General features: G+C 47.6%; 1 protein-coding gene across 4 annotated transcripts in view; it reads left to right on the forward strand.

The window, feature by feature from the left end:
• Nucleotides 1-3,581: 3,581 nt before the first annotated feature.
• The window catches only part of CAMSAP1 (calmodulin regulated spectrin associated protein 1), a 33,578-nt gene continuing 12,172 nt past the window's right edge, over nt 3,582-24,987 (forward strand). Inside the window, exons 1-6 of one of the 4 annotated variants that reach the window (XM_021543621.3) lie at nt 3,582-3,834; nt 13,256-13,418; nt 21,764-22,026; nt 22,214-22,375; nt 22,991-23,071; nt 24,035-24,067. In XM_021543621.3, the coding sequence (XP_021399296.1) occupies nt 13,256-13,418; nt 21,764-22,026; nt 22,214-22,375; nt 22,991-23,071; nt 24,035-24,067 (702 nt within the window). In that variant the 5' untranslated portion in view covers nt 3,582-3,834. Of the gene's footprint in view, nt 3,835-4,243; nt 4,426-12,545; nt 12,670-13,255; nt 13,419-21,763; nt 22,027-22,213; nt 22,376-22,990; nt 23,072-24,034; nt 24,068-24,987 lie in introns of those variants that run through there. The other 3 variants (XM_021543619.3, XM_077787919.1, XM_021543620.3) reach the window with 3 other exon arrangements.

Raw genomic sequence — 24,987 nt, forward strand, 5'->3', positions numbered from 1 at the left:
ACTGACAAATTGAAGCCTTTTCTTTCCCAACAAGGGAAGCCTCATTAAGGAAAACAGCTCCAGCAAGCAGCAGCTGGTGGGATGCAGCAACTTGCACGTGACGTAACCAAAATTCCCATCTGGCTGTCGTGGTGCCAGCACTGCTCTGGGAGATTGGGAAGCACCTCCAAGCCTTGGCCCCTCTGTGGGTACCTTGGAGGCAACTGATGGTGTTGCAAATGTGTGAGCTTGTTTCTGTAAAGGAGAGAGAATTTGTAGAGTTCATTTGGGGTTTTTTGGCGGTTGGGTTGTTTAATTAATTAGCATTTTCTTCCATGTTCAGGGCAAGGAGCCTGCCAGCAGCCTGTTTATTTAGCATTTACAGCAACTGCTGAGGAGTTCAGAGTGATTTTCATTGTGCTCCATGAGAGATGGAGGATTGGAGTGTGAGACATCAAAATGCTGCTTGCTCAGATCACGTTGGTAAATGTGGAGGTGTCAGTGCAGGTGATTGTGGTGTCAGGCCCTAACCCAGGTTCACTGTAATGCACAGCTCAAGTAGCAGGACAATTCAAAGGTTTGGCTGTCCACTAATTTACAATTAAAACAAAAAAATTACCTTAAAGCAGCTTGGGATGTATCATTAGATAATGACACTCGTGAACCTAAACTGGTGCAGCAGGTCTGGGCAGAAATCCACACCTTAAAAATGAAGAAGTGCTGCTGTGTGAGTGACAGGAGGGGCTGTAATTGGCGTGTGTTTGGCAGCTCCCGGTGCGCCCTCGGCGCAGGGACGTGTCCCGGGGTGCTCCAGCAGGGATGAGCAGCAGCTCCAGCCCGGGAGCCGCCTCCAGCAGGGCCCAAATCCATCACGAAGGGCGGGGAAGGGGAGCACAGGTTGCACTTGGCTGTGCAGAAGCAGCTCGGTGTTGGCAAGGTGAGCCAGTGCTGACAGCACAGCGGTGTGGCAAGAGTCGCTCCCAGCACTCCGTGGGCACTTGGCCAGTGCCATCCCAGGGCTGGGCTGGGTTTTCTCCTTCCCTGTGTTCACTCCCATGAATCCATGGGCATGGTCACACTGCCCCATAAAGGAGCAGAATACTGAACATTACCCATCAGATCCTCTGGACCTCCTCCTGGAGATGGTTCCAGTGACTGCCCAGAGCAGCCATGGCTACCCCATCCCTGGAAGTGTTCAAGGCCAGGTTGGACGGGGCTGGGAACAACCTGGTCTGGTGGCAGGGAGTGGAACAGGACGGTCTGTAAGGTCCCTTCCAATCCAAACCATGCTGTGACTGTGAAACAGATGGAAGCAGCAGATGCTTCCCCTGGGAGCTCCTGTGCCCAGACAACCCGGTGAGCTCAGACCAGGCTGCCGTCCCCTTGGTGACAATCCTGTCATGTGCTCTCTGCTTGATCATGCCTTTCTTTAAAATTGATTTTATTATTAACCGGCCAAAGGAAGCAGCAGCTCTGGAAGCTGCTGGGGATGATTTGATATAGGGAAATTTGGTTTGGAACAGAATTAAGGGAGAGCTTTCATTTCAGCTGTAGGAGTTGTGAGCTGGATGTTGGTCCTGGAAAATGGCTGGAAGGAGGGCAGGGCTGCAGTGTACGTGTGTGAGCTCAGTCCAAGTGCCAGGGAGTGTGACCTGAGCTGGGGCACGGCCCGAGCCCTGCGGATCCGGTGTCACCAGGAATCCGGGCACTGCTGGGGCTGGGGGAGGGCCTCCCGTAACTCGAGATGTGCTGGACCAGACCCCACTGAACTGAAATAAACCTGGAGAGGTGACCAGCTCTGTAAGCCAGGGCTGTGATTCAGATGCCTGGCAGAACAGCTGGTGCCCAAATAAAAGGCCTGAGTTCAGAGCTGTGATGCCAGGGCGGCTCCAGCAGCACATCCAGCTGTGGGCTGCAGGTGGGCTGCAAACCCCACGTGGTGAGGTCCTGCACCAACCCTGCACCCTGGGATGCAGCACTGCAGCTTCCCCAGTGTCGCAGGGAGAGTCCCAGCTCTCCGACAGGTTTTGTTACCCATCCATCAGCAGTTGCATAAGGAGCTCTCCCACTCTGGGAAGCAGCGAGTGGAGCAGGAGCTGGTTCCAGCTCAGGGTGCACGATGTGAGCGGTGGCCTCACTCCTAATCCCTGGTGAGGCTGCTGGAGCCTCTTGGGGCTGTGCAGGTGTGTGGCTGCTGCTGCACCCCGAGACTGAATTATTCATGGCAGACTCACTGTGTTTATGCATGATGTGGTTTCTTGGCTTTTATGAGCTGTAGCTTGGGCATAAACCACATTCATGTAGCTGTGAACCTTTTTGTCCTCTGAGGAAGAGCTGCTCCCCAGGGAATCTGTGCCTGGGAGCCCCGTACCTACAGCAGCTCCCACACGCCCCAAGTTTGGGTGAATTATTTATTGAGCTCCTCCTCAATCTGGCTGTGCAGGAAAACCCCTGGAACAGTGAAGCCCCAGGGCCACACACAACCTCAGCCCCTTCCCACTGTGCAAGGCTTGGAGAGAGGAGTTTTGAACAAATCTCTGGATTTCTTGGCACATGGGATTAGAGTTTTCACTCTGTCCCCATGGCCTTAGTTGGGGTGAGGTGCTGGGAGCTGCTGGACACCCAGAAGCCCCACACAGCTCCTCCATGAAGTGTGCAAGGGAAGGGAACAGTTCAGACCTTCAAAATCATCCTTCAGAGGACACCAGCCGGCTGTTGCCATGCTGTTGGATCGGTGTTGCAGCATCCCTGTTCCATCTGTGTTTTCCCCTACACAGGAGCTGGTTGACAGGCTGCCTGTACCCCCCTACTCCTGGCTTCCTCACAGCCAGGCACTTAACTCCCCTGCTCCCACACATTGGGAACATTCACCAAAAAAAGAAAAACTGCACAATCCCCCTTGAAATCTGTGCTTTGGTCTCCAGTGAACCTTCCCCATCCCTCCTCTCTCCTTTCCTGTCAGCCAAAAGCAGCAGCCCACTCCTCCTGCCAGCCCTTCTCCCCACTGCAGCAGCCCCATGCCTGGTGCAGCCCAATCCATAAGTGGTTTGAGGTATTTCCATCCAGCCCAGGTGTCTGGAAGCAGGACAGAGCCCTTCCTGCTGGAGCCCTGGAGGTGCAGCTCTGGCAGCCACGGGCTTCCCTGGTGCCGTCACTTCCCGGGCCGAGCAGTGGCTCAGATTCCCGTGGGTTACCGTGGGCTGTATTTATAGTCTGCTGGGCTAAAAATAAAATCCCCAAGTGTTGGGTTCCCTGATCCCAGCCTCATGGAAGGAGGGATACCCAAGAGCCCTCAGGAGGGGTCTGGTGGGGGTGTTGCCTGGGGCTGTGATGTTTTTGGGGCTGCTCCCATGGAGGGCTGGTCAGAGTTTATTTTTTGGAGATGGTGTAGCTGCTGCATCACTGGCTGCTCTTGCTCAGCACAGAGCCTCGTGCAGGACTCTCATCCCACTAAAAATACTTCCTCTGTCTCATCAGGCTCAGTCTAACGGAGCCTGTGAGTGGAGGGGAAGGAGCCATCGGTGCTCCTGGCTTGGCTACCAGATGGCACGTGAGGAAGCCCCACACGGCCCAGCTCTGAGAAAACGTGCTGCCAAATCCCTCTGAAAAACGTCTGTATGTGTAGCATTGCTTTGTGCTGGTCCTGAACCCCCTGTGTGTGTGCCCAGCAAACATTCCTGCCTGCTCCTGACTGGTTTCCAAGCGAGGTCCCTTTTCAGCTCCCACCATGCTGGGCACGGCAGGGCGGTGTTCCAGAGGGAGGATGTGCAGGAGAAACGTGCCCGAGCATGAGGGGCCCAATGCACCCCTCTAAGGAGAGACCTTCACCCATTCCTGGTGCCGAGGGAAGCCAAAGTAAGTAATTTCTCAAGTGTTTTCTTAATCTGGGGCTTTGTGGACAGAACTGAAGTCTAAGGGCAGTATGGGGGAGCGGGATCTCCTCTGTCCCTCTGGCTCTGTCCCAGTTCTGCCATGCCACCAGCACTGGGCAGCTTTCAGAGCCGATGGGCTCCAACATCTTCCCCCCTCTCCTGACTCCGTGGCTCTCCTGCAAAAAAAACAAGAAGAAAAAAGCGAAGATCCCGGCGTGGCACTGCCTTGCGGGGCTGCACCGCAAAGCTCTCCCTGCACACAACCTTGCAGCTTGAACCAAAAGCAAAGCGGGAATATCTGCTCCCGGCATCGCCCCGCAGCCCCCGGCCCCCTCCTCCGCATCTCTGATGTCACCGGCAAGGAGCGTGAGTCAGCCCGCGGTTGCCGCGGTGATGCCGGCGATGCCGGGGAGCGCGGCGCTGCCCCGCTGCCCCCGGCCCTTCGCGGGGAGCGCAGGGCACCGAGCCCCGCGGCGCTGAGCCCCGCGACGTGCCATGGGCTCCCATGCCACGGGCAGCTGCCCAGAGCCCCCGGCGACCCCCGAGGCTGCGAGGATGGCGGCGGCGGCCGGCGGTAAGTCGGTGCTGTCGGGGATTCGGGCGGTCAGGGGCTCCTGGAGCGATTTGGGGTCTCGGAGCAGCCGTGTCCAGCCGGACAGACAGCGGCACCCGGTGCCCCAGCCCCACGGATAGGGCGTCCTTTAGAGCACCCCCTTCTCCACGGGCTCCTGGCTGCCCTGCGGGTCCCATCACCCCTGTTCCCGGGGCCAGCTGAGGGTTCTCAGCCGGTTCCGAGCCCGGGGAGGGAATGGACCCGAGGCAGGGTGGTGCTGGGCGGGCGGCAGCCTTGGCACACGAGGGGAGCGGGCTGGGATGGCACCAGGGCCATGCACCCCACTCGTGTGGGCAGCACCCACAGCCGATGTGAGCAGCACTGTGAGTGGGGACGGAAGGACCACCACGAGCCATGTTGGTCACCCTCCTCGCCCAGACCCGTCCTGGTGTGGGGCTGTGTCCTGCCCACATCTCTGCCAAGCTCGGCAGGTGCCAAAGCCATCGGAAGGGGTTGTGGGGGGAATCTGGGGATGGGCACCCCAGGGGAACACACCGTGTGCCCCTTTGGCATCCCTGCCAGGAGTGTGGGGGCCAGGCTGGCCACTGCCCACCCCTGACCCTGGGGCTCTGCTCTGAGGTCCATCAGAGCTCCCTGCCGGCGGATCAGAGGCTCTGGTTCTGTTTCCTGCTCGGTGTCTCCGTCTTACAGCCATCGAGTTCTTGCTGTAAATAAGACCTGGATGAGCAGGATGGGGATGTTTCAATTCCTCTGACTAATTCGTACATTCCCATATTTCTCTGGCTGCAGATTTAGGAGTGTTGGAGCATGTGCAAGCTGGCTGGGGCCCAGGCGGGTGAGGAGGGCAGTGTTTGCCTTGGCCTCTCCCTGCAGGCAGGGCAGGAGGGCACAGGGCTGCCAGGTGAAGCCTTTGGCTGTGGCACAGAGCAGGCAGCAAGGGGAACTGGGAGCAGGAGCTAAAAATACTGAATGGGAATGAGGCAAAATGCAGTGAGAAGCCACTGCCCACCCCCGCCAGACCCTGCTGTGGGAGAATTAGAGGAGCTCTCATTTGCTTTTGAGGCAGTTTTTGCTGCACTGAAGCACAATAAAATCACTCAGAGCAAGTTTCTGGGCTGGCCACTCACACAGGGCTGAAGGTTTATGTTTGTGGAGGAAGAAGCCTTAAAATCCAGAAATTACAGCCCTGTCCTCAAAATATCCTGTGCTGCAAGACCATAGCTCAAATCTGCCCCAGGGAATGGGAAGTGCTGGGTCAGGTGCATCCCTCCTGTGGCAGGGATGGATTTTCCAGGACCTGGCAGGCAGTGTTTGCCTTTGTGCATCCCCTGGGGGACCTGGAACAAGGCAGCCACAGATTTGTTCCCTCCCTCTGTGCGAAGGATGTTGAACATTTTGGTGAAATCACCATGTTGTAACAGCTTTTTGGAAAGGGTTGTCTGAGTTGGTGAATTCCCAAAGGTAATGCTTAGCAGGGGATCAGGATGTTGTTTTTGAGGATAACCACGTGCCAGCTCATGGCAAGAGGAGGGCTCTGTGCCATGCTGATGGATGCCAGGTTATTCCTGTGCCAGGGATTTGCACTGCTCCACAATCCCAGCAGCATTTCTTGGGATGATGATGCTGAGTATGTTCCATCTTGCTCTGGGCTCTTGCACCTTGCAAAGCCAGGAGCAGGGGAAGATGTTGCATTTTGGAATACAATTAGATTTTTTTTTTGTTCATTTCTCTTGCCTTTCGCTCACTCATTGATTTCCTGCAATGCTTAAATGGTGAAAAAGTTGGGGATAAGTAATTCTGTCTTGCATAGTTGTAGAGTTGTGGTAAATATAGTTTTACTTGAAGTGTCCTTAGGAAAAAAAAAGCATTTTAGAAAGAAATCATCTGGGAAAAGAAAATAAACAGTCCCCATCAAAACTGATCTGTTTGAGTACTACTCAAATGTGGTTGCTAAAAATGGTTTAATGAATATAAAGATACATAGATAGAGACATCTAATCTGCTCATTAATTAGACCATGACAACACTCAGAACCCTTTCAGCGCTCACCCAGCTCATCCCTGGGGTCTCCCTGCTTGGGGTTGCCTGAGGAATGACAAGGCATGGTGGGATGAGACTCCCAGGAGAACCTGGTGGGCTGTAAGTGCTATTGACCTGTTATCCTCCTAAACATAGTCCAGGGACTTTAAAAAGAAATAATCTTATGGATAAAAATATCTCACAGGCAAAACCCCCTCCTATTATTGATGCAGGCACTTAGAACCCACCAGCAGCACTTCCAGAGCTGTAATTGCTGGAGGTAACTGAGGCCTGGGGATGGAGCATCCCTCTCCTCGCAGCAGGGGAAGGGAGCTCTGGCTCCCAGCAAGGAAGGCAGGCAGGCTGAGCTGTCACCCCTCCCTCAGCCAGCTCTTCCCCCTGGCAATAACAGAGTCATTAATTAATGTTTGCACAGCACTTTGAAGATAAGTGCTGAACACAAGAATTCTTTTAAATGTGATGGGGCTTGTCCCTGGCTGGGGGGAAGCACCTCTCTGTGAGGAGCAGAGCTGCCTGTGCTCCCTGCCCGTCCCATTTCTTGGGTTTGATACGCATCAAACACTCCAAGCAGCGGAAAAAGAAATAAATCTGAATAACTTGTTGCACTCATCAGCATAACAGCTGAGTTGCATATACATTACCTTTGAAATAACACAAAAGCATGAATGAAATGGAGCCCTACTCCATGCACCTCATTTGTTTTCTTTATTTACATGAAAAATGTTGCTCGTTGCCTGTGGTTCCCTGATGCACGAGGCCTCGCCACTGCATATTCCTGCCGAGCCACAGAAGTGGAGATAAGGAGTTGCTGGCAGCGGCGCTGTGCCTCAGAATCTGTTCCCGTGCTGCTGGGAATGGCACTGAAGTGACGCTTCCATTACTAAGAATAATATCCTGCTCTCTGCTCCTCCAGGCTGGCTCCGTGATGGGCTGCCACAGGAAACTATTTTGTACAAGGCAGGAAAAGATATTTGGAGCTGTCAGAGCAGCAGGAGCATGAGGAGGCTGCCAGTCCCCCCACTCCCCCTTCTGTGATGGGGCTCAGGCTCCAGTCAGTCAGGAGATATTTCAAGTGTCTTCTTGACCATATCTCCTTTTCCTTCTGGAATTTCTAGTAAGATGCACCTTTTGTTTTGGTCCCTCTGCCCCCCAGGCAGTGCCAGTGTTGTCCCCACGCTCTCACCTCGGGCTGTGCCCAGGTTCTAAGTCAATCCTGGCTGGGGATATTAAGTGCTCAGCACCAGGGCAAATGAGGCCCTGCAGAACTAAGCACAGGGAAGCAGCTACAGCAGGGTTCAAAATTAGTCCAGGCTGAAAATAGGGCCCTGAGGAGAGAGCTGCAAGCAGCCAGGGCTGTGAGTGTGCCTGAGCTGCTCGCTGCTCTGCTGGGGCCATCTCCAGCACTCGTGGCTCTCTTGGAAAATGTGCAAGGATAAGAGATAAAAATGTTCATTCATTTGAGTGTTTCCTCTCACTGCTCTGCAGAGCACAGGCAGCAGCTCTTGGGCAAGACTGAAGGCAAAAAATCTCTTCCCAGAGAGAGCCACCTGCCTTTATTGGCTGCTGAGGACAAGCCGTGGCTGCCCATCCTTGGAAATGTTCCAGGCCAGGTTGGATGGGGTGTGGAGAAACTTGGGATAGTGGAAGGTGTCCCTCCCACTGCAGGGGTTTGGGACAAAATCATCTTCAAGGTCCTTTCAAACCCAAACCATTCCAGGAATGGAAGCTCTTCCTCTACATACCCAGGACAAACTTCAGCCTGTAAGTCCCAGGCCACAGCACATGTATATTTTTACAGAAGATACTTATTTTTACAACATTAATTTAGATCTGCTGTCCTTGGGGACATCAGATATTCTGGGAACTAATACTCTTATTCTATTCATAGTCTTCCAATATTGATAAGTAAAATAAGATGGAAGAAACTAAAATCCCAGGCTTTTATCCAGTATGGCAGAAAACAAGGACCAGGGTCCAGCTTTGCTACCTGCAATGAGTGTCATGTGTGAATATGGTGATTTCTCAAAGGAATTGCCTGCTAGTAATTAACCTCAGAGCTCTGCTGGAAGACAAGTTGTGTCAGTTCACGTGTACACCCACTCTCAGTGCGTGAGGAATCCAGAAGACTAATAGGAAAATTATTTCATGTAGAAAAGCAATGTATTACCATTTTCCAGAAGAAAAGCCTTGGAGCATGTTTGGTAGTGTAGCACAGAAAGAAACAAGCAGCACGCTAATTACAGATGAATTTGTTGCTGCTGAATATGGGAGAGTCATTTATTTTCTCACGGAAAAGGCAAACATGCTTAGCAATCCACTGATGACCCTCCCACTTTAAATGCAGGCTTTTTATCTCCAGGACAAGTTTGAGGACGCTGGTGTGGGATGATGCCGAGTTCTCGACAAACCACTTCATCATCACCTACAAAGTTCCCCAAAACATCAATTTCAGCTTCCACTTAAGGACATGTAAATGCCCTCAATAGCAGAGTTTCAGGGAGTTACCATAGAGGAAGAAGTGGCAGCACATTCCACACCAGACTGGAAGAGCTGCAGAGAGGAGGAAAAGGGGCAGAGCAAGAGGTAATTCCAAGGCCAGGATGCTACGTGCAGCAGAGGCTGGGAAAGGAGAGCACTCCCCTTGATGCTTTTCCCAGTTTTCTATTCCAAGAGTTTCAGAAGTTGAGGTGATACTGGTTTTGTGGGGGTTTTCTGCCGCCTTCTTAGAGCATATTTTTGTTCCTGATAAGCTTAACAATTGGATCCATTCATTACCTCAAGGATAAATATGTCAGAGGAAGATGTAGGTCAGTTTTCTCACCCTCAACACAGGTCACTTGCTCCAGGAGTCCAAGGGCTGCTCTGTTCCTGCCGTGGGTCTATTGCCCAACCCGCCAGGAAAATGAAAACATTCTTCTCAAATGTAAGGGGATTTGGATTCGGCCTTAATGCTAAATCTACAAACAAGAGCAGCTTGTTCTGATGATAACGCCCCAAATCGAGAGCCTGTAACCACTGTGTTGGAAACCAAACCCTTCGAACAGAGATTATTAAACAACCAGCAAGTTGTTTGCAAAGACAATTTTATTGCACACAATTCTGCAATATGGGAGAGTGATAGAGGCTGGAATAACCTTTGGACACCAGATTGTATTTCCTGGTGACACAAACAAAGAATGCCCTCCTCCTGTACTTTGAGAAGACACAGGGAAACAAAGGTTAAATCTTAAGACATACCCAAATGAATCTTTAATGATTCTGAAACATTCATATTATCTACCAGTTACATGCAGCAGGAAAAGAATTTATGAGGATCATAACAAAATTAGGTAGAATAAGGTCAGTCTGCTATCACTGTTGTGCAGCTAAACTTATAATCATGGTTTCAGCAGATGGATATGAAGATAATTCATCTGGCCAGCACAGGCATTAAAAGCTCGAAGCTCAATCATGCAGCTTCACTTTTCAGACGAGCCCTAAAACTCACTTGTCAAGTGAGCTAATCTGCAGGATCCGGTTTTGATCACGAGCCTGGTACGCAGTGGTGGCCAAAACTGCTCAGAGATTTGGGCACCACAGGATAAGCAGGATCTGAAGCTGTCAGAGAGCATCCAGAGGAGGCCATGAGGTTGGCTGGGTGTCTGTGCAGGGACACGGGTTGGGCTCAGTGATCCCTGTGGGTTCCTTCCAGCTCAGGATATTCCATGATTCTATTCTAGGACTCTGTGACCCCTGCTTGCCGTGTGGACAGCAGGAGACATGGCTGGAGACAAGAATGTGTCTAACAGCAAAAAAAACCCCACATCTTGAACCCGTCACACATTTCTTGCTGTTGTTACAGATCATGACATAAAGCAGGGAAAGAAATTATCTTTTTGCCAAGAAACGTAAGATGTGTAAGTCAGGCTTTGGCCTGAAAACCTATCCAACATCCTTTGATGGTGAGCAGGGAGTAACTCAGCAAATCTTGAAGGACATTATTTGTAATACCATGAAAAAAAGTGTTGCTGATACTTTTTGATACAAACCCAATGTTTTATTGAGCCATGCTGACAGCAGAGAGATATTTCAAACCTTCCAGCACTTAAGAAAACGACTGCTTTGGTACAGAGGAATCTATTATGCACCTAAAGGCTCCCACAGCTGGTGGTTTTTGTGGAGAGGCAGTTTCTTTGGCATTTCTGTGTTTCCCTGCATCCAAAGGGAAGGCTGGGTGAAGATGCTGAGGGGTTGTGACTCTGTGGGGTGAGGATGGGATGGGGGCCCAGCAGCCCCAATTCCACCTCCTGCCCAGGAACTGATTCCCCAAACCCCTGCAGACCCCACATTTCCCCCGGGCTGTGGGTTGGCAGGGCCAGGACCTGCCTGACAGATCACTGGAGTGGGACACAGCTCAAGTCACTCTCACTTTTAACCAAAGAGGTTCTTTCTCCATCATGACTCCCACAGTCATGGAAGCTGTGACCCCGATGCTCCCTCGGCAGCCCTGGTCACCACCTGCCCCTCAAGATGGGGATGGGGTGGCAGAGCTGTGAGGGCAGGAGGACCATGATGGTTGTGGGTCTGTGAGGTGGGATGTGGTTCCATGAGGGGCCGTGGTTCTATGAGGGGCCGTGGGTCCATGAGGGGCTGTGTTTCTGTGCGGGACTCTGTTTCTATGAGCAGCCCGTGGATCTGTGAGGGGCTGTGGGTCCATGAGGGGCCGTGGGTCCATGAGGGGCTGTGTTTCTGTGCGGGACTCTGTTTCTATGAGCAGCCCGTGGATCTGTGAGGGGCCGTGGGTCCATGAGGGGCTGTGGGTCGGTGAGGGGCCGTGGTTCTATGAGTGACCATGGTTCTAGGAATGGCTGTGGTTCCGTGAGGGGCCGTGGGTCTATGAGAAGCCTGTGGTTCCGTGAGGGGCTGTGGTTCTAGGAGTGACCATGGTTCTAGGAATGGCCATGGTTCTGTGAGGGGCCGTGGGTCCATGAAGGGCTGTGTTATTGTGCGGGACTCTGTTTCTATGAGGAGCCCGTGGTTCCATGAGGGGCTGTGGGTCCATGAGGGGCTGTGTTTCTGTGAGGGGCCGTGGGTCCATGAGGGGCTGTGTTTCTGTGAGGGGCTGTGTTTCTGTGAGGGGCCGTGGGTCCATGAGGGGCTGTGTTTCTGTGAGGGGCTGTGGGTCCATGAGGGAGTGTTTCTGTGCGGGACTCTGTTTCTATCAGGAGTCCATGGTTCCATGAGGGGCTGTGGGTCCATGAGGGGCTGTGTTTCTGTGAGGGGCTGTGGGTCCATGAGGGGCTGTGTTTCTATGAGGAGCCGTGGGTCCATGGGGGGCTGTGTTTCTGTGAGGGGCTGTGGGTCCATGAGGGAGTGTTTCTGTGCGGGACTCTGTTTCTATCAGGAGCCCGTGGTTCCGTGAGGGGCCGTGGGTCCATGAGGGGCTGTGTTTCTATGAGGAGCCCGTGGTTCCGTGAGGGGCTGTGTTTCTGTGAGGAGCTGTGGGTCCATGAGGGGCTGTGTTTCTGTGAGGGGCCGTGGGTCCATGAGGGAGTGTTTCTGTGCGGGACTCTGTTTCTATCAGGAGCCCGTGGGTCCATGAGGGGCTGTGTTTCTATGAGCGGCCGTGGGTCCATGGGGGGCTGTGTTTCTGTGAGGGGCCGTGGGTCCATGAGGGAGTGTTTCTGTGCGGGACTCTGTTTCTATCAGGAGCCCGTGGTTCCGTGAGGGCCGTGCGGGCGGCGGGCCCGTGAGGGGCGGGTCCGCGCTCCCCGCGCGCGCGGTCGCCATGGCAACGGTTGCCTGGCGGGCGGGCGGGCGCGCGCGCGCGGGCGGTGGCCCGGCCGTGCGCCCCGCGTGCGCGCGCAGGCGCTCCCGCCTCTCCCTCTTTTCCCGCCGAGCGCGCGCGCGCGCGCGCGCCCCGGCCCGGGCGAGGCGGGAGCGGCGGGAGCGAGCGGCGGGGGGGGGGGGGGGGTCGGGAGAGAGGGAGAGGGCGCGGGCGCGCGCGCGCGCGCGGAGCGGGAGGCGGGCGCATGCGCGCGCGCGCGCGCGGCCCCGAGCGCTGTGGCAGCCGCGGCCCCTCGGCGGCGGCGGCGGCGGCTCCGTCCGTGCCACCCGCACCCGCACCGGGCCCGCCCAGCCTGCCCACCCCCGCCCCGCCGGGGCTCCGGGCACCGCCGTGCCCACTTCTCGCGCCGGGGATGAGGCAGCGGTAGCGCGGCAAAGGTGAGGCGGCGGGGCCTGCAGGCCGCGGCGGGCGGCGGGCGGCGGCGGCGCCGGGGGCTCGGCGGGGCCCCGCGCGGAGCCGGCGCCGGGTGGGCTGCGCCCCCCGCTCCCCCGCCCCTCCTCCGCCCGGGCGGGGCGGGGATGCGGGGAGGGGGCGCCGCCGGCCCGCGGCTCGGCCCGGCCATGGGCGTGCGGGCGCGGAGCCTCTGCTGCTTCTCGGGGGCTCGGCGGGGGCAGCAGCCGCAGGTGCTGCCCCGGCTCTGCCCCGGCGCGGCCCCGCGGGCGGGGAGGGGGCGGCGGTACCTGCCCGCATTGTTCCGGAGAGCCCCATCCTCCCTTTATCCCGTCGGCAGGTGACGGGGCTGCGCCTTTCTCCGCTGCCGAGCCAGGCCCTGCCCTTGACAATAAGGGATGCTCGCCCCGGGCTCCGATGCCTTTTGATTCCCGAATCGTTACATCAGCCCTCCCGATGGAAATCCCGAAGGATGCCGGGCCTGTTGTGTGCAGCCGGGCCAGCCCCTCTCCTGCGTGTGGCTTTAGAACCGTCGGCTGGTGTGAAAGTCTCTGCCTTTTGTTTTTGTTTTAGATGGTGGATGTTGATGTTTGTGCGGGTGGAGATAGTACCAGAAGAAAAATGGATGCTCTGACAGATAGTGCAGTTGAGATTGTCCCTTTGGAGCTCTATGATTCAGCCAGAGCAAAAATAGCTGCTAATCTACAATGGATCTGTGCTAAAGCCTACGGAATAGGTAAGATCACCTCTGTCAAGAAGTCATTCTTGATTTTGTTCTTGCTTTTTCTGTCTCCCCTGCTGTTTCAGGAGTAATTAAATTTGGCTTTGTTTTAAATATCAATAATATGGCAGCCTGTTCTCTTGTAATACTGTATCTTTGCTGGTACCTTAAACAGGAATAACGGGACTGTGTGAGATGCCCTGAATCAGCAAACCTAATGGTGAACGCTCCCAGATGGTGCTTGGCAAGAACTGCCTGCCTCAAAATGTTTAAATCCTTGCTTTAGCTAAGCAGACTTTGTTCCACAGAGCTTTATGTCACTGCTTGCAGGCCCCAAGTCCCTCCAGGCTTTAGGTTCTTCTTGTCTGGTCATCGTGGCCAACAGATGCTGGCACCTTGACACCCTTTGTATGCTCAGTTAGAACTTCTTTTTGTATCAGGTTATGGTTTTATGTTCAAAAAGTTCTAAAAAAACAATCCGTTTATGTTCAGCAACCTTTTTCTTTTATGGAAAGAAATGTTGAATGAGCAAGTGTAGTTTGGGTGCTGTGACATTAAAGAACAGGTTGTAGGGCATAGAGGAGTTCTTCCTTCCCTCACATTGTCACAAACTTTTACTGTCAAACGTGGAAAAATGTTCTTGGAGTATATTTGTACAGTGTTTTCCTGACAGCTGTTGGAATATGCTTTTTTGTTTTGAACTAGATCTGTCTCGATGTACAAGATGCATCTCGAGTTTAAGTAGCTTCATTATGAAGAAACAGGATGCAATACTAGTGGGCCTGTTTTATCCAGAACAAAAGATGTAATAAAAACATATATAGAGTCTTGTTTTGGAAAATGAGGTGGCCCTGTTAATCTAAGTCTAATTCTCCAAACTCATAATATGCTTAATGGATTAGCACTGGCTTACTTGGTGACAAGGCTGAAGAAAAGTGGTCCATTCCTCCATTAAATATTAATCCTTTCTGGAATATTTTTTTATAAATTATTTTTCTTCTTAAACATTTCTAGCCCTGTCAGTGTTTCCCTCATCTTGGTGACTGTGGGCACAAAAAATCATGGGGTTTACAGTGTTTAATGTATTTTGTTACAAGCAGTAAGAGGCCAGAAAACCCCATGGATCAGATGACGTCTGAAAATGTGGGAATTTGGGGAGGGAACATTGATAACTTGAAAGAACAGAACAGGCACTTCCTGATGTAAATATTTCTCAGTTACTGGAATTGTTTGTAACATTTCCTGAAACTTTTTAGCCATCCATGATAAAACAGCTACTCCAGACCTGAGGATGCACTATTTATATTGTGACTTTGTTTCGGAGGAAAGCTGATCCTAAATGGGAAGGGACTGGCACGGATCCTGCACTGCAGAGAGGGCTCCGTGGCCTCGTGCTGCTCCAGCACTCAGAGTTGTGTCTGAACCTCTTGGACCAGTTAATTGCTTAATGGCAAGTCTGTTTATGCTCCTGACAACACAGGTTGTAAAAGTATTTGGCTTTCCTATGACTAAAAGCTAAAAAGAATCATCTATTCCCGTGGCAGAACTGGGATCTCTGGCTGCAGCAGTCTCTGCCAGTTATTTTCCTTGTATTTAGGCTGCTTCAGATTACAAAGAAACAACACTTAAATGCCACAAACAATAGGGAAAAGTCATTTTTTCCCCAGTGAGTGAGGATTGGTGTCCGTGTGTGTCTTAGCAGAACTGTGGCCCATGGAAATGTAGTTTGATTTTTTGAAATGGTTCCTGCAAGTCTCTGTCACATGTTAGCCATTACTGCTGGAATAGCATTGCACAATCCCTAGAAATTTATAAGCCTCTTTAATTCATAGAGAGATGGGTTTAAGAAGGTTTCCTGTGTGATTAAAATTATGAATAATACTTGAATTTAACACATTACTTGTCATCTCTCATGGTTGTGTTTAGTTTTAAGACATTTGATGTTGTTCAATGAGTCTTGGGCAGCTACAATCAATTGTGATTTAATTATTTAAAATCTCTCTATGCAGATTAAAGGGTTTGAGGACTTTTTACTATTTTAGACTTGTTTCTGGTTAATTTGGTAAATAAAAGCTTATCTGTTTGTAACAATAAAACACTTCTGTTCTGAAGTAAATCTTACCATCCTACCAGGTTTCCGTAACTGCCCTCACGTGAATGATTATTTTTCTGAAATGTTAGATTTTGATTTGATTTATGAATTGACATAATTTTATGCCTTAATCCTTCAAATTCTGGTGCATTTCATTTTCATCTGGGTGAGGTTGAGCTGATGGTGAAGAGTGGAAAGGGTCAAGAACAGGAACTTGATGCTGGTGTAGACTGTTCCTGAAAGCCATTCATCACTGCAGGTTCTACCCACAAATGTATTTTCTCTTTGCTGTTAAAGGATATTTAAATTCTCAGCTTCTTAGCTGGCATTTAAATAGGAAAATTCTTCATCCTTTGGGGTTTTTTTCCTCAAGGACAAATCACTGGGAGCATGCATGACAAATACTTTGAAGTCCTAGTTTGGACTTTGTTTTATTTGATAATACAAGATCATGCAGTCCTCCTTTTTTTTTTTTTTTTTGTTTTTGCTTTTTTTCACCTTCTGGCCATGAAAAGAGAATTTTGGTAGCCAAACAACTGAGCAGCTACACAAAGACTGTGAGCCAGCTCCTGTTCTTGCAGAGGAGCTGGGCTGGGTGGTTTGTTCCTGGAAACCTGCAGCTCCTGGCTGTGGTGGAAGCCTGGCTGGCACAGATGGGCTCCAGAGGGAGGTCCTACAACTGTTTGTCTGAATTCCAGAAAGCAGAGGGGAAGGATGTCATGAAGGAAGGTCTTTCCCCATTCACTGTCATCCATCTCCCCAAATAAATCTGGGAGTACTGACGTAGATCACTCTCACTCTGAGCACATCTGGAAACCTTCTGTACCCTGGAAAGGTTCTGAGTCCCTTTAGCTTAGACAGTGGTTTGAGAAAATGGAGTTTAATTAGACCAGGATTAGCTTTTTTCATCCTCAAACTTTGATGAGAACCAAACGGCCGCTTCAGGGAATTCTGATTCCTGATGTTTAAAGGGTTGAGGAGCAAAGCTGCCACTGAGTGTGGGGAGCTTCAGCTGACAGAGGGTGAGCGTGGGAGGGCTGGAGAGCCTTGGCAAGCCCTGCATGGGGAGATCACTTTTCCACAGTGCTTGGAACGATCCAGATTGCCAGGCAGGAATGAGGCCACGCAGAGCAGTGGGAAGTGGAGCTGGCCCTTCAGCCCCACTGGCCCCTGCAGCTCTGAGCAGCAGCAGTTGGAAAGAACAAACTCAGGATGGTTTTATTTGGGACCACTTGGGAAAATAGACAATGACAATGAAAAATCCAGATTTCTCAGCAGATTTAGTGTGGCACTAATTTATGTGTGGAAATTATGTTTTCCATCATCATGGCTATAATATTAAAATTTAGGTACTGAAGGATATGGAAGTGTATCAGTGTTGCAGCTTGCTGTGAGCAGTGGGTTCTTTCCAACCCTTTCCATAGCAAATAATGTTGGTTCTGTAAGACAGTGTGCAAAATTCAGATTTTTCAAAAGGGACCTGATGGGTTTTACTTATTTATCAGGGCTGAGAGCTTTACATAGTTTCCAGACTTAATGCTGACAGTAGCCTGAAACCTTTGGCAAGATGCAGGCAGGAAAGCCAAGGACTGATGGAATGCATTGGAGGGGAAGTGCAAGTTTGGTATTTTTGGTTTTTGAATACTTAGAACTTGCTTGCTAAATAAGGTTTTACAGTGCTGTAATAGCTATTAGTTGGTAGAGGCAGTGTGAGGATGTTTCCTGTGCTAAATTCCCTAAATCCCTGGATTCCCTGCTTATCTTTTGTCAGCTTTTTTCTCAGGCTCATAGTAAAAATCCTTTTAAGAAAGCTGTTGTGTTTAGCAAATATTAACTGTTAAACATTTGTTTCTTGAATAGCACTTGTTTCATAAACACTGAGTATTATTGTGTGAAGTTTACAGGGGTGAAGGATTCCATAATTATTATTTTGTCTCTTCTGCTTTATCCAGGATTGTGGTTTTATCCTTGATCAAAAGATATGGTAATAAGTGCAGAGGCTCTCCCAGCAGTTTGCAAAGCCTTTAGCTTGGGGTTTTCCTGCCTGTTGTATGTAAATTTTCATGTGTCCTATTACAGATCACTTACAGGCTTTAGAATTCAGTGCTGCAATGAGAACCAACACAAAATGTTTATGTTCTGGGGTCTTAGTGCTGAGAAGGTGAAGTTTGTGCTCAGCTTGGATATTCACCAGTGCTGAATAATTCTGGGAGCAGATACTGATACTAATGAAATCCTACTCAGAATCTGAATAAGCTTCGTGCTGTTTACCAGGACAGCTTGGCTCCCTTTCCATGTGAAACCAGTTCTTCATGCTTTTGGAGGTAAAATAACATCTGGGGTGGATCCACCCTGTCAGTTTAAGGGATAAGTCAAATTTGTTCAGATTGTTGTATTTTTCTTTATCAAGTCATAATCAAGTGGTTGTCTTTGAATAGGTTTTTGTAAGTGAGATGATAAAGAAATGCTCCTTCCCTGAAGCAAGAAGAGTCTGGCAATAATTGTCTCTCTGACAGTTGTTGCAAGTTAAGTTATTTTTGTAATCCTCTCAAGGATTTTTTTGTACTTGGAGATTTATACTCAGAACTGACAGTTTTTGAGATATTAGAACTATGGAACAGACCAAAATAATGGCTGAATGAAAAAATTGTATTGGAGAATTCTTTATAAGCAAAAAAATAAAGACATGATTTAAATTGGTTTTCTTTAGTGTGATTTGTTAAACTTCTCGCAGAAATTTTTGTAGCTACAGCTTAGGTGTTAATTTCCCAGAAGTTAATTTTTCATGTTGATTTCTCCAAAATCCAAGGCATAAATGCGTAAAAACTCAAGTTTTAATGAACAGAACTTTTCTAACTTCCAAGTTCAGTTATAGGTCATGGAATTAAGGTGTTGGAAAAGATGCTGATAGAAACTGGGGCTTGGAAAGCCTGGGACATTTTCTTCCAAAAGAGCATTGGCACATTCTGTAGTGAGACAAGCACAAAGCCTGTGACACCTTTGGTTTGTCTGATCCATAAAAACTGGGGAGAAAAGGTGTCCATGATAGCAGTGGCTGCTTGTGTGTCCATGGTGTGTGATTTAAATTAGCCCTGGGTAAATCTGATGGGGTGGAATTGTCTAAAAGTGACAGCAGTATTCCTGGGATTTCTGGCAGTGTGGGAATGTTGCCATTTTTGAGGGGGGTTGGGGAAGGAGCAGCCCTGGCTGCTGCAGGTAAGGATAATTAACAGGTGTGAAAGGTAAGATCAGTGGCTTCAGTTGCACTTTCAGATGCAGATTTCAAATATTGAAGACACCTCTCAATTAAAGCTCCTTTTTGTCTGTTCTGTGTTACCCCATTTGAGACAACTGCATTGAGTACACAACATCAATTGTATTTGGAAGTTTCCCAACTTAGAATTACACACTTACTTAGCATCCTGTTTATATTGCAAGTTTTCCTGCCATTTATTTCTCATTTATTTGTGCCTGCCATTACGTCCAGCATTAAATAAATTTGTATGAAATAGTAAAGTTAGTATTATCACTCTTGAGCTTTGATGTTGTTTTTATATCTTAATTTTTTATAGATCTTCAGGACATAAATGACCTACAAGACTGTTCCTATGAGTGAAAGAAGTGTTCCATGTACTAGTGTAAAAAAATGAACCTGGGCAAGTGTGTACAGTGAAATAAACTGCAATTTTGTGAGGATTAATGTTGATTAATAACTTCCTATGATAGTAGGAAGTCAAATTATTAATCCTGGTACTAAAAGTTATTCCCACACAGCCCTTCCCTTAATTCTGGTCAATCCAAATACATTCAGTCCTTAAACAATTATATGGATATCAAAAACATGAAATGAGAGGATTCTTCAGTAAAAATAAACAGATTTCAGATTGCTTGACTGGACTTTCAGATTGAATGACACAATACAAGTTGTGGGGTTTTTTTTTCTTAATTTTGGTTGTGTGTTTTGGGTTGTTTGTTTGGGTTTGTTTTCTTTTTTTTTTTTTAACATATTGATTTCTGTGACATGGAATCTCCTTACTAAGAGCTAGATCCATTTAGTGCTAGAAAAGGCTTTTAGAACTCATTGCAATGGAGCTGGTTTAATCAGAAATTGATGTGGGAGGTCTGCCTGCCCCTGTCACGGGGGGCTCAGCTCCCGTGGCCTCTCCTGTGTTAGCAGTGTGTGTAAAGACCCCCGTCCTATGGACTGCTTCCCTCCTGGGCGTGTTAGTGTTGCAGAGAAACCTTTTTCCTTGCTGTGGTAACAGTCTATAAAATAATCACAGTCTCTCTACCTTGTGGAGAAGGGAAAATCCCCAGGAAAATCCAGACTGAGGGGCAGGAGGTGTCTTAGAGGGATTTCGGGGCTCTTTGTCCACCATTCCAGCCCAATTCCAGGCAGTCACCTCAGTTCCTGAGCTGGTGGAGAGCAGGTGTTGGAACTAAACCCCTCATCCAAATGCTTCAGATTTCAGACTTCTGGAATTTGCTTTTTTATTTGTGTTGTTTTAAAAAAAGCCTTTAAAATTTGGAGTGGTGCTCATGCTCTGCCAGAGATGTACAACTTCATGGATATTTTATGAGCTTGTATTATTTCCTTTCACAAATAATTCTAGCACAAAGCAACATGCCTTTGGTTGTTAAAGGTGTAGCTGCTTGTAATAAACCAGAATATTGAATTTTACAAGCTGCTTTGCATTTGGATTTTTGCATCTTTCCTCAGTCTTTAAAAATGGAAGCTTGAGTTTTCTATCTGGAAATGGAAATGACCATTAACTGGAATGAGCTTTCAACAGCCTTTGATTTTAGGTCAGGTTGACTAATGTTAAGAAGATTAAAAATATCTGAATTTATTATGTGCTTCAGTGAAAATGGACATCCATGTTAACAAATGCTACTCAGGTAGTGCCAGTGGGTTTATTGTGTGTCTTCCAACCATCTTCAGTGGAAACTCACATTCAGTGTCACAGAAAGGAAAGATAATTACCTTAATTTTAAAAAATCTTCAGAAAGCTTTTTCAACTTCCTATTTTGAAAAGGAGGGCCAGCACTGTCTGACTGACAGGAGCTGTTAGACAGCACTGGTTTGCTGCATATTTTTATCTAAGTGAGATGTACTTGTAGCTCATACAATAACACTCTGTCTCCATTCTTCTTCTTTATCAAGTGCTCTGCAGTATACAAATATTGTGTGGCTTATTTTGCAGCTCCAAGATATGGACAGGAGTTTCTTGGAATGGGAAAATTTAATTATTCTGGGAATGAGCTGAATGAAAAGTAAATATGCTGCCAAATTAATAATTCTTTTAAGTGTAACTATATATTTAAAATGAACTGTGTAAGTGACTTTGGGGAAAGATGTTCAGAGTGACTGGATAGCATCAGATACAATTTTATGTTTGAAATTAGGAAATGTCAGACTTCTATTAAGACAATCCACTTGAGGCTAGAAAATATTTTTCTTAGAATTGCAGATTCATTGTTCCTGCTTGGTTGTTATAAAGATCAATAGCTTCCAGACTGATTACCCAATATGAGGAGAAGGATTTATTTTGGGATATAGAGCAAGGGATGGATTTGAGATGTCTTGGTCATATTTAGAGTGATTGGAATATTAGTTGTTGTTAGTGCCTTTCTCTCCTGCCAGCTCTGAGCTGTGCTGGGGAGTAGTAAAAATGTGTTTATGGCTGGTGGTGTGCAAGGGTGAGGCCTTCTGTGTGGCTATTTTTAGCTTCTTCCAAATTACTACACTCAGGGTCTAGACTCAGTTTGATAAAATCCTAACACAACTTATGGAAATTGGGCCAAAGCAGAAGAAGTTCAATTTTAGACTTGGTTTAAAGTTCCTGCTTAATCCAAATGGAGTGGTTTTGCTTCCTAGGCTTGAATTATTTAAAGGCTGAAAGCTGCAAGACTTTGATTAATGCTCTTGACAAAAATTAGATAATCAGCTCACTGGTTGGTTTGTAAAATGTTCAAGGTTTTAGTCAGATATTTTGGTCTTTTCATTCTGAATTGCCAAAATTCATAAAAACATCAGTGGCTTGTTTTTGAAACTGGCCAGCCCCTCTTGGTGACAGAGCTTTGCAGGTGTCCAGTTGCTGTGCACGGATGCTTTGGGATTTTGCTTTGAGGCTATGGATAAACCTTGCCCATGTGTCACCCATTTTAACGTGTGATCTAACAGCAATAATCCCAAATAAAACGCGAATCCCCCTGACGTTGCCCAAGCTCTCCTGGTGACGCGTGGCGCTGTTCTCTCGTGTTGCAGACAACGTCCCGGAGGAGCTGAAGGACCCGTTCTACATCGACCAGTACGAGCAGGAGCACATCAAACCCCCCGTGATCAAACTGCTGCTCTCCAGCGAGCTCTACTGCCGCGTCTGCAGCCTCATCCTCAAGGGGGACCAGGTGGCTGCTCTGCAGGGACACCAGTCCGTGATCCAGGCGCTGTCTCGCAAGGGGATTTACGTCATGGAGAGCGATGATACACCTGTGTCTGAATCTGATCTGGGCTCTGCACCAATCAAAATGGTTAGCTTAATTAAATCCACCTAATCATCTGCTTTTTATTTAACGCTATTTAAAATAGGAAATGGAGTGAGGAGCTCTTCATTTCTAGGTCGTAAACCTTAGGAATGTTTTGTTCTAAATACAGTTAGGGCATACCATTTTGTAAAAGTGATTTTATTTTCCAGTCCTCTCTATTTTCTTCTTTCAGAGTTCTCATATGGCAATGATTGATGCTCTTATGATGGCCTACACTGTGGAAATGATCAGCATTGAGAAGGTGGTTGCCAGTGTCAAGCGTTTCTCTACATTCAGTGCCTCAAAAGAACTGCCCTATGATTTGGAGGATGCCATGGTTTTCTGGATTAACAAGGTAAAATTTACTTTGGGAAAAGCCTTCCTTTCTTTTCTTGTCACCTTTCAGATTTTTAAAATGGATTCTGATGTGCGTCTTCCTTTCTTACTTGTGTATTTCTACAATCTCTTCTACTTTTGCAGCTTGTGTTTCTTATGGAAAAATAAAGATGGTACATTTAAAAATAAAGAAGATAATCAGGAACTAACTTAGAAAAACTGTAAAAATTTGATTCTTTATTTTCAGACAAGTTGCTATGAGGTGTCTTTTTTTCGTTGATGGGGTTTCTTTTAGGTGAAGCCCTGTTTCATGCTAAATAAGAGTATGGACTTAACTCTGACTAGATGGAACATTTCACAGAAATGCTGGAATTTTTCCAAGGGCAGCAGTTAAGTTACTCAAATTCTTTTTAGTGACAAGAGTCACATTCCAAAGAGAATGTCCTTGCAAACCCAGGATTGTGATTTCAGCTACTGCTAATAGAGACTTGGTGTAGAAAACTGCTGTACCATGCTTTGCTATGAGCTTTTTGTTTGTAGCATGAATTGACTATTAAGTAACAGGAGCAAGAAGGACACTCGTGGAAACATATCCAGTGTGTTTTAATTCATTTTCTATGCTATGTCCTTTTAGGTGAACCTTAAAATGAGAGAGATAACAGAAAAAGAGATTAAATTAAAACAACAACTAATGGAAAGTCCAGGGCATCAAAAGGTAAAACAAATTTGTCTTCAGTTGTGATATTGTGTTGATGATGAATGGATTTAAATATCAATATTTTCTTTGTCAGAGAAGTGTGAGGGTTCTAATTCTCAAAAGTGAGATTTTTTTGCATGCAATTTGTTTTGTCTCTGTCATCAGTGCCCTTCCCTGCCTTTGAAGTCCACTGGTATCTCCTGACTTTCCTTTAAGTTTAAGCAGGATGAAAACAACTTGTTTCAACTAAAATAACCTGTATCAACTGTGTGTGGGTAAATATGACTCAGCTTTCACAGCACAAAATATATGTTATATATTTTGAAAGCTCCTGGGGCATGTTCTTTTTGCATGTTATTTGTATAGTGTGTATTTAGGGATTTATTCAGGTTCTGTCCAGGAAGGATACTCTTGGCATTCAAATGTTATATATGTGTGTTTGTAGTTTTTTCCAGCTTTTTCCCTTGAAATTATATTACAATGCACTAATATTGCAAAATATAGCACACTTTCATTTATGGAGAATGTCAAATAGATCTTTCTCCAACATAATGTCTGTCTGAGCTCCCAATTTGTGATTTCATAAAACTTTAAGGTAAATTATAAATAACACATTCTTTTCTCAAATTGGCATTGCTAGGCAAAGGGCTCAAAGTGTGACCTATGAACAAGGCACAGTTTAATTTTCATGTTAGTGGCAAAGGTTTTTTTATGTGCCTTTTATGGAAAATAATATCCTTCAGCAAAAAAAGATCTGTTTAATTTACAAGTTGATCTGTGGTCTAAAGGATCACTTGAATTATTTGACCCTATTGGCTATTGGGTCTAATTTGGTATCTTTAAATCTAAATTTCTAGGCTAGAAGCCCTCTGAAATATGAAAGTGTTTATTGCTGAAGTGCATTTATGTATTACTGCTTTTAACTTGCATTGCTGATGTTCCTTTCCTATTCCTACGTTCCTTTCCTTGCTTCCTGAGCAGTCTCCTTCCAAATGGTATTGGAAATTAGTACCTGTAAGTGAACTACTTTTACACCAGTTGTCATCCACCAAACCATGGCTTTTTAAACTTCCTCAGAGTGTTTGCTTCCATTGCAATGCTTCTCAGCTGCTCTTTAAAAAACACCTGTGTGAGCTTTTGGGTCATCAGGCTTTGTTTTCCTGACGTGTTTTGTGCATACTGTACAGCATACAGCATACTCACTTTGCAGCATCTCCAAATTGCTTCCACACTGCAGCAGTGAGGGAGGTGGAGTAACAATAAAAAAAAAAACCTAAAGAATTACCAGTTGAAATGGTTGCATTTGCTGGGTTTGCTTGTAAGTAGGAACTGATGACAGCACTGAGGTGAGAGAAAAGCTGGGCGGCTTAAACGGCTGCCTAAGCTTGGAATCCATAGTTAAGATACTCAGATGTTTGTGCTTAAATAATGCTCTTACACTGCTCCTGCACCTGCTCTGCTGCAGATTTGTGAATCTGTCAGAGCCAGAGCACTGCTGTTCTGAGGTGGGGTAGGAGATTGGCCACAACAGTTTGGTGGGACAGTTGCTGGGACTGTGTGCCCAGTTGAGCCTGGAGCTGGCACAGTGGGAGAGAAGACAGTTTGCACATTGGAACAGAATCCTGATTTTTCTTTGTGTTGAAGTATGAAATTGGAATATCAATTCCACTATATATTTAAACAACAACAACAGAATTGTGCTTCTAGAAATCCTGCTTTATTTGTCAGAGTTTTCTGAGTTTATTTCAACTTGCAGAGGTTTTCCTTTGTTCCTTTGCTTGCCTCAGCTTTGATGCCCTTTCTCTTGCCCTTGCAGGAGCTGGTGTTACTCATTTTCTCTCTGGGAAGATGAGCTGTTGTCTCAGTTGTTAATTCCAAAGGGCAGAGCACTTGGAAAAGGCAGGTGTGATCAGGCAGCTCCCCATGATCTCTTT

The sequence above is a fragment of the Lonchura striata genome, chromosome 22 (assembly GCF_046129695.1).
Source record: "Lonchura striata isolate bLonStr1 chromosome 22, bLonStr1.mat, whole genome shotgun sequence".
NCBI classification, from domain to species: Eukaryota; Metazoa; Chordata; class Aves; order Passeriformes; family Estrildidae; genus Lonchura; species Lonchura striata.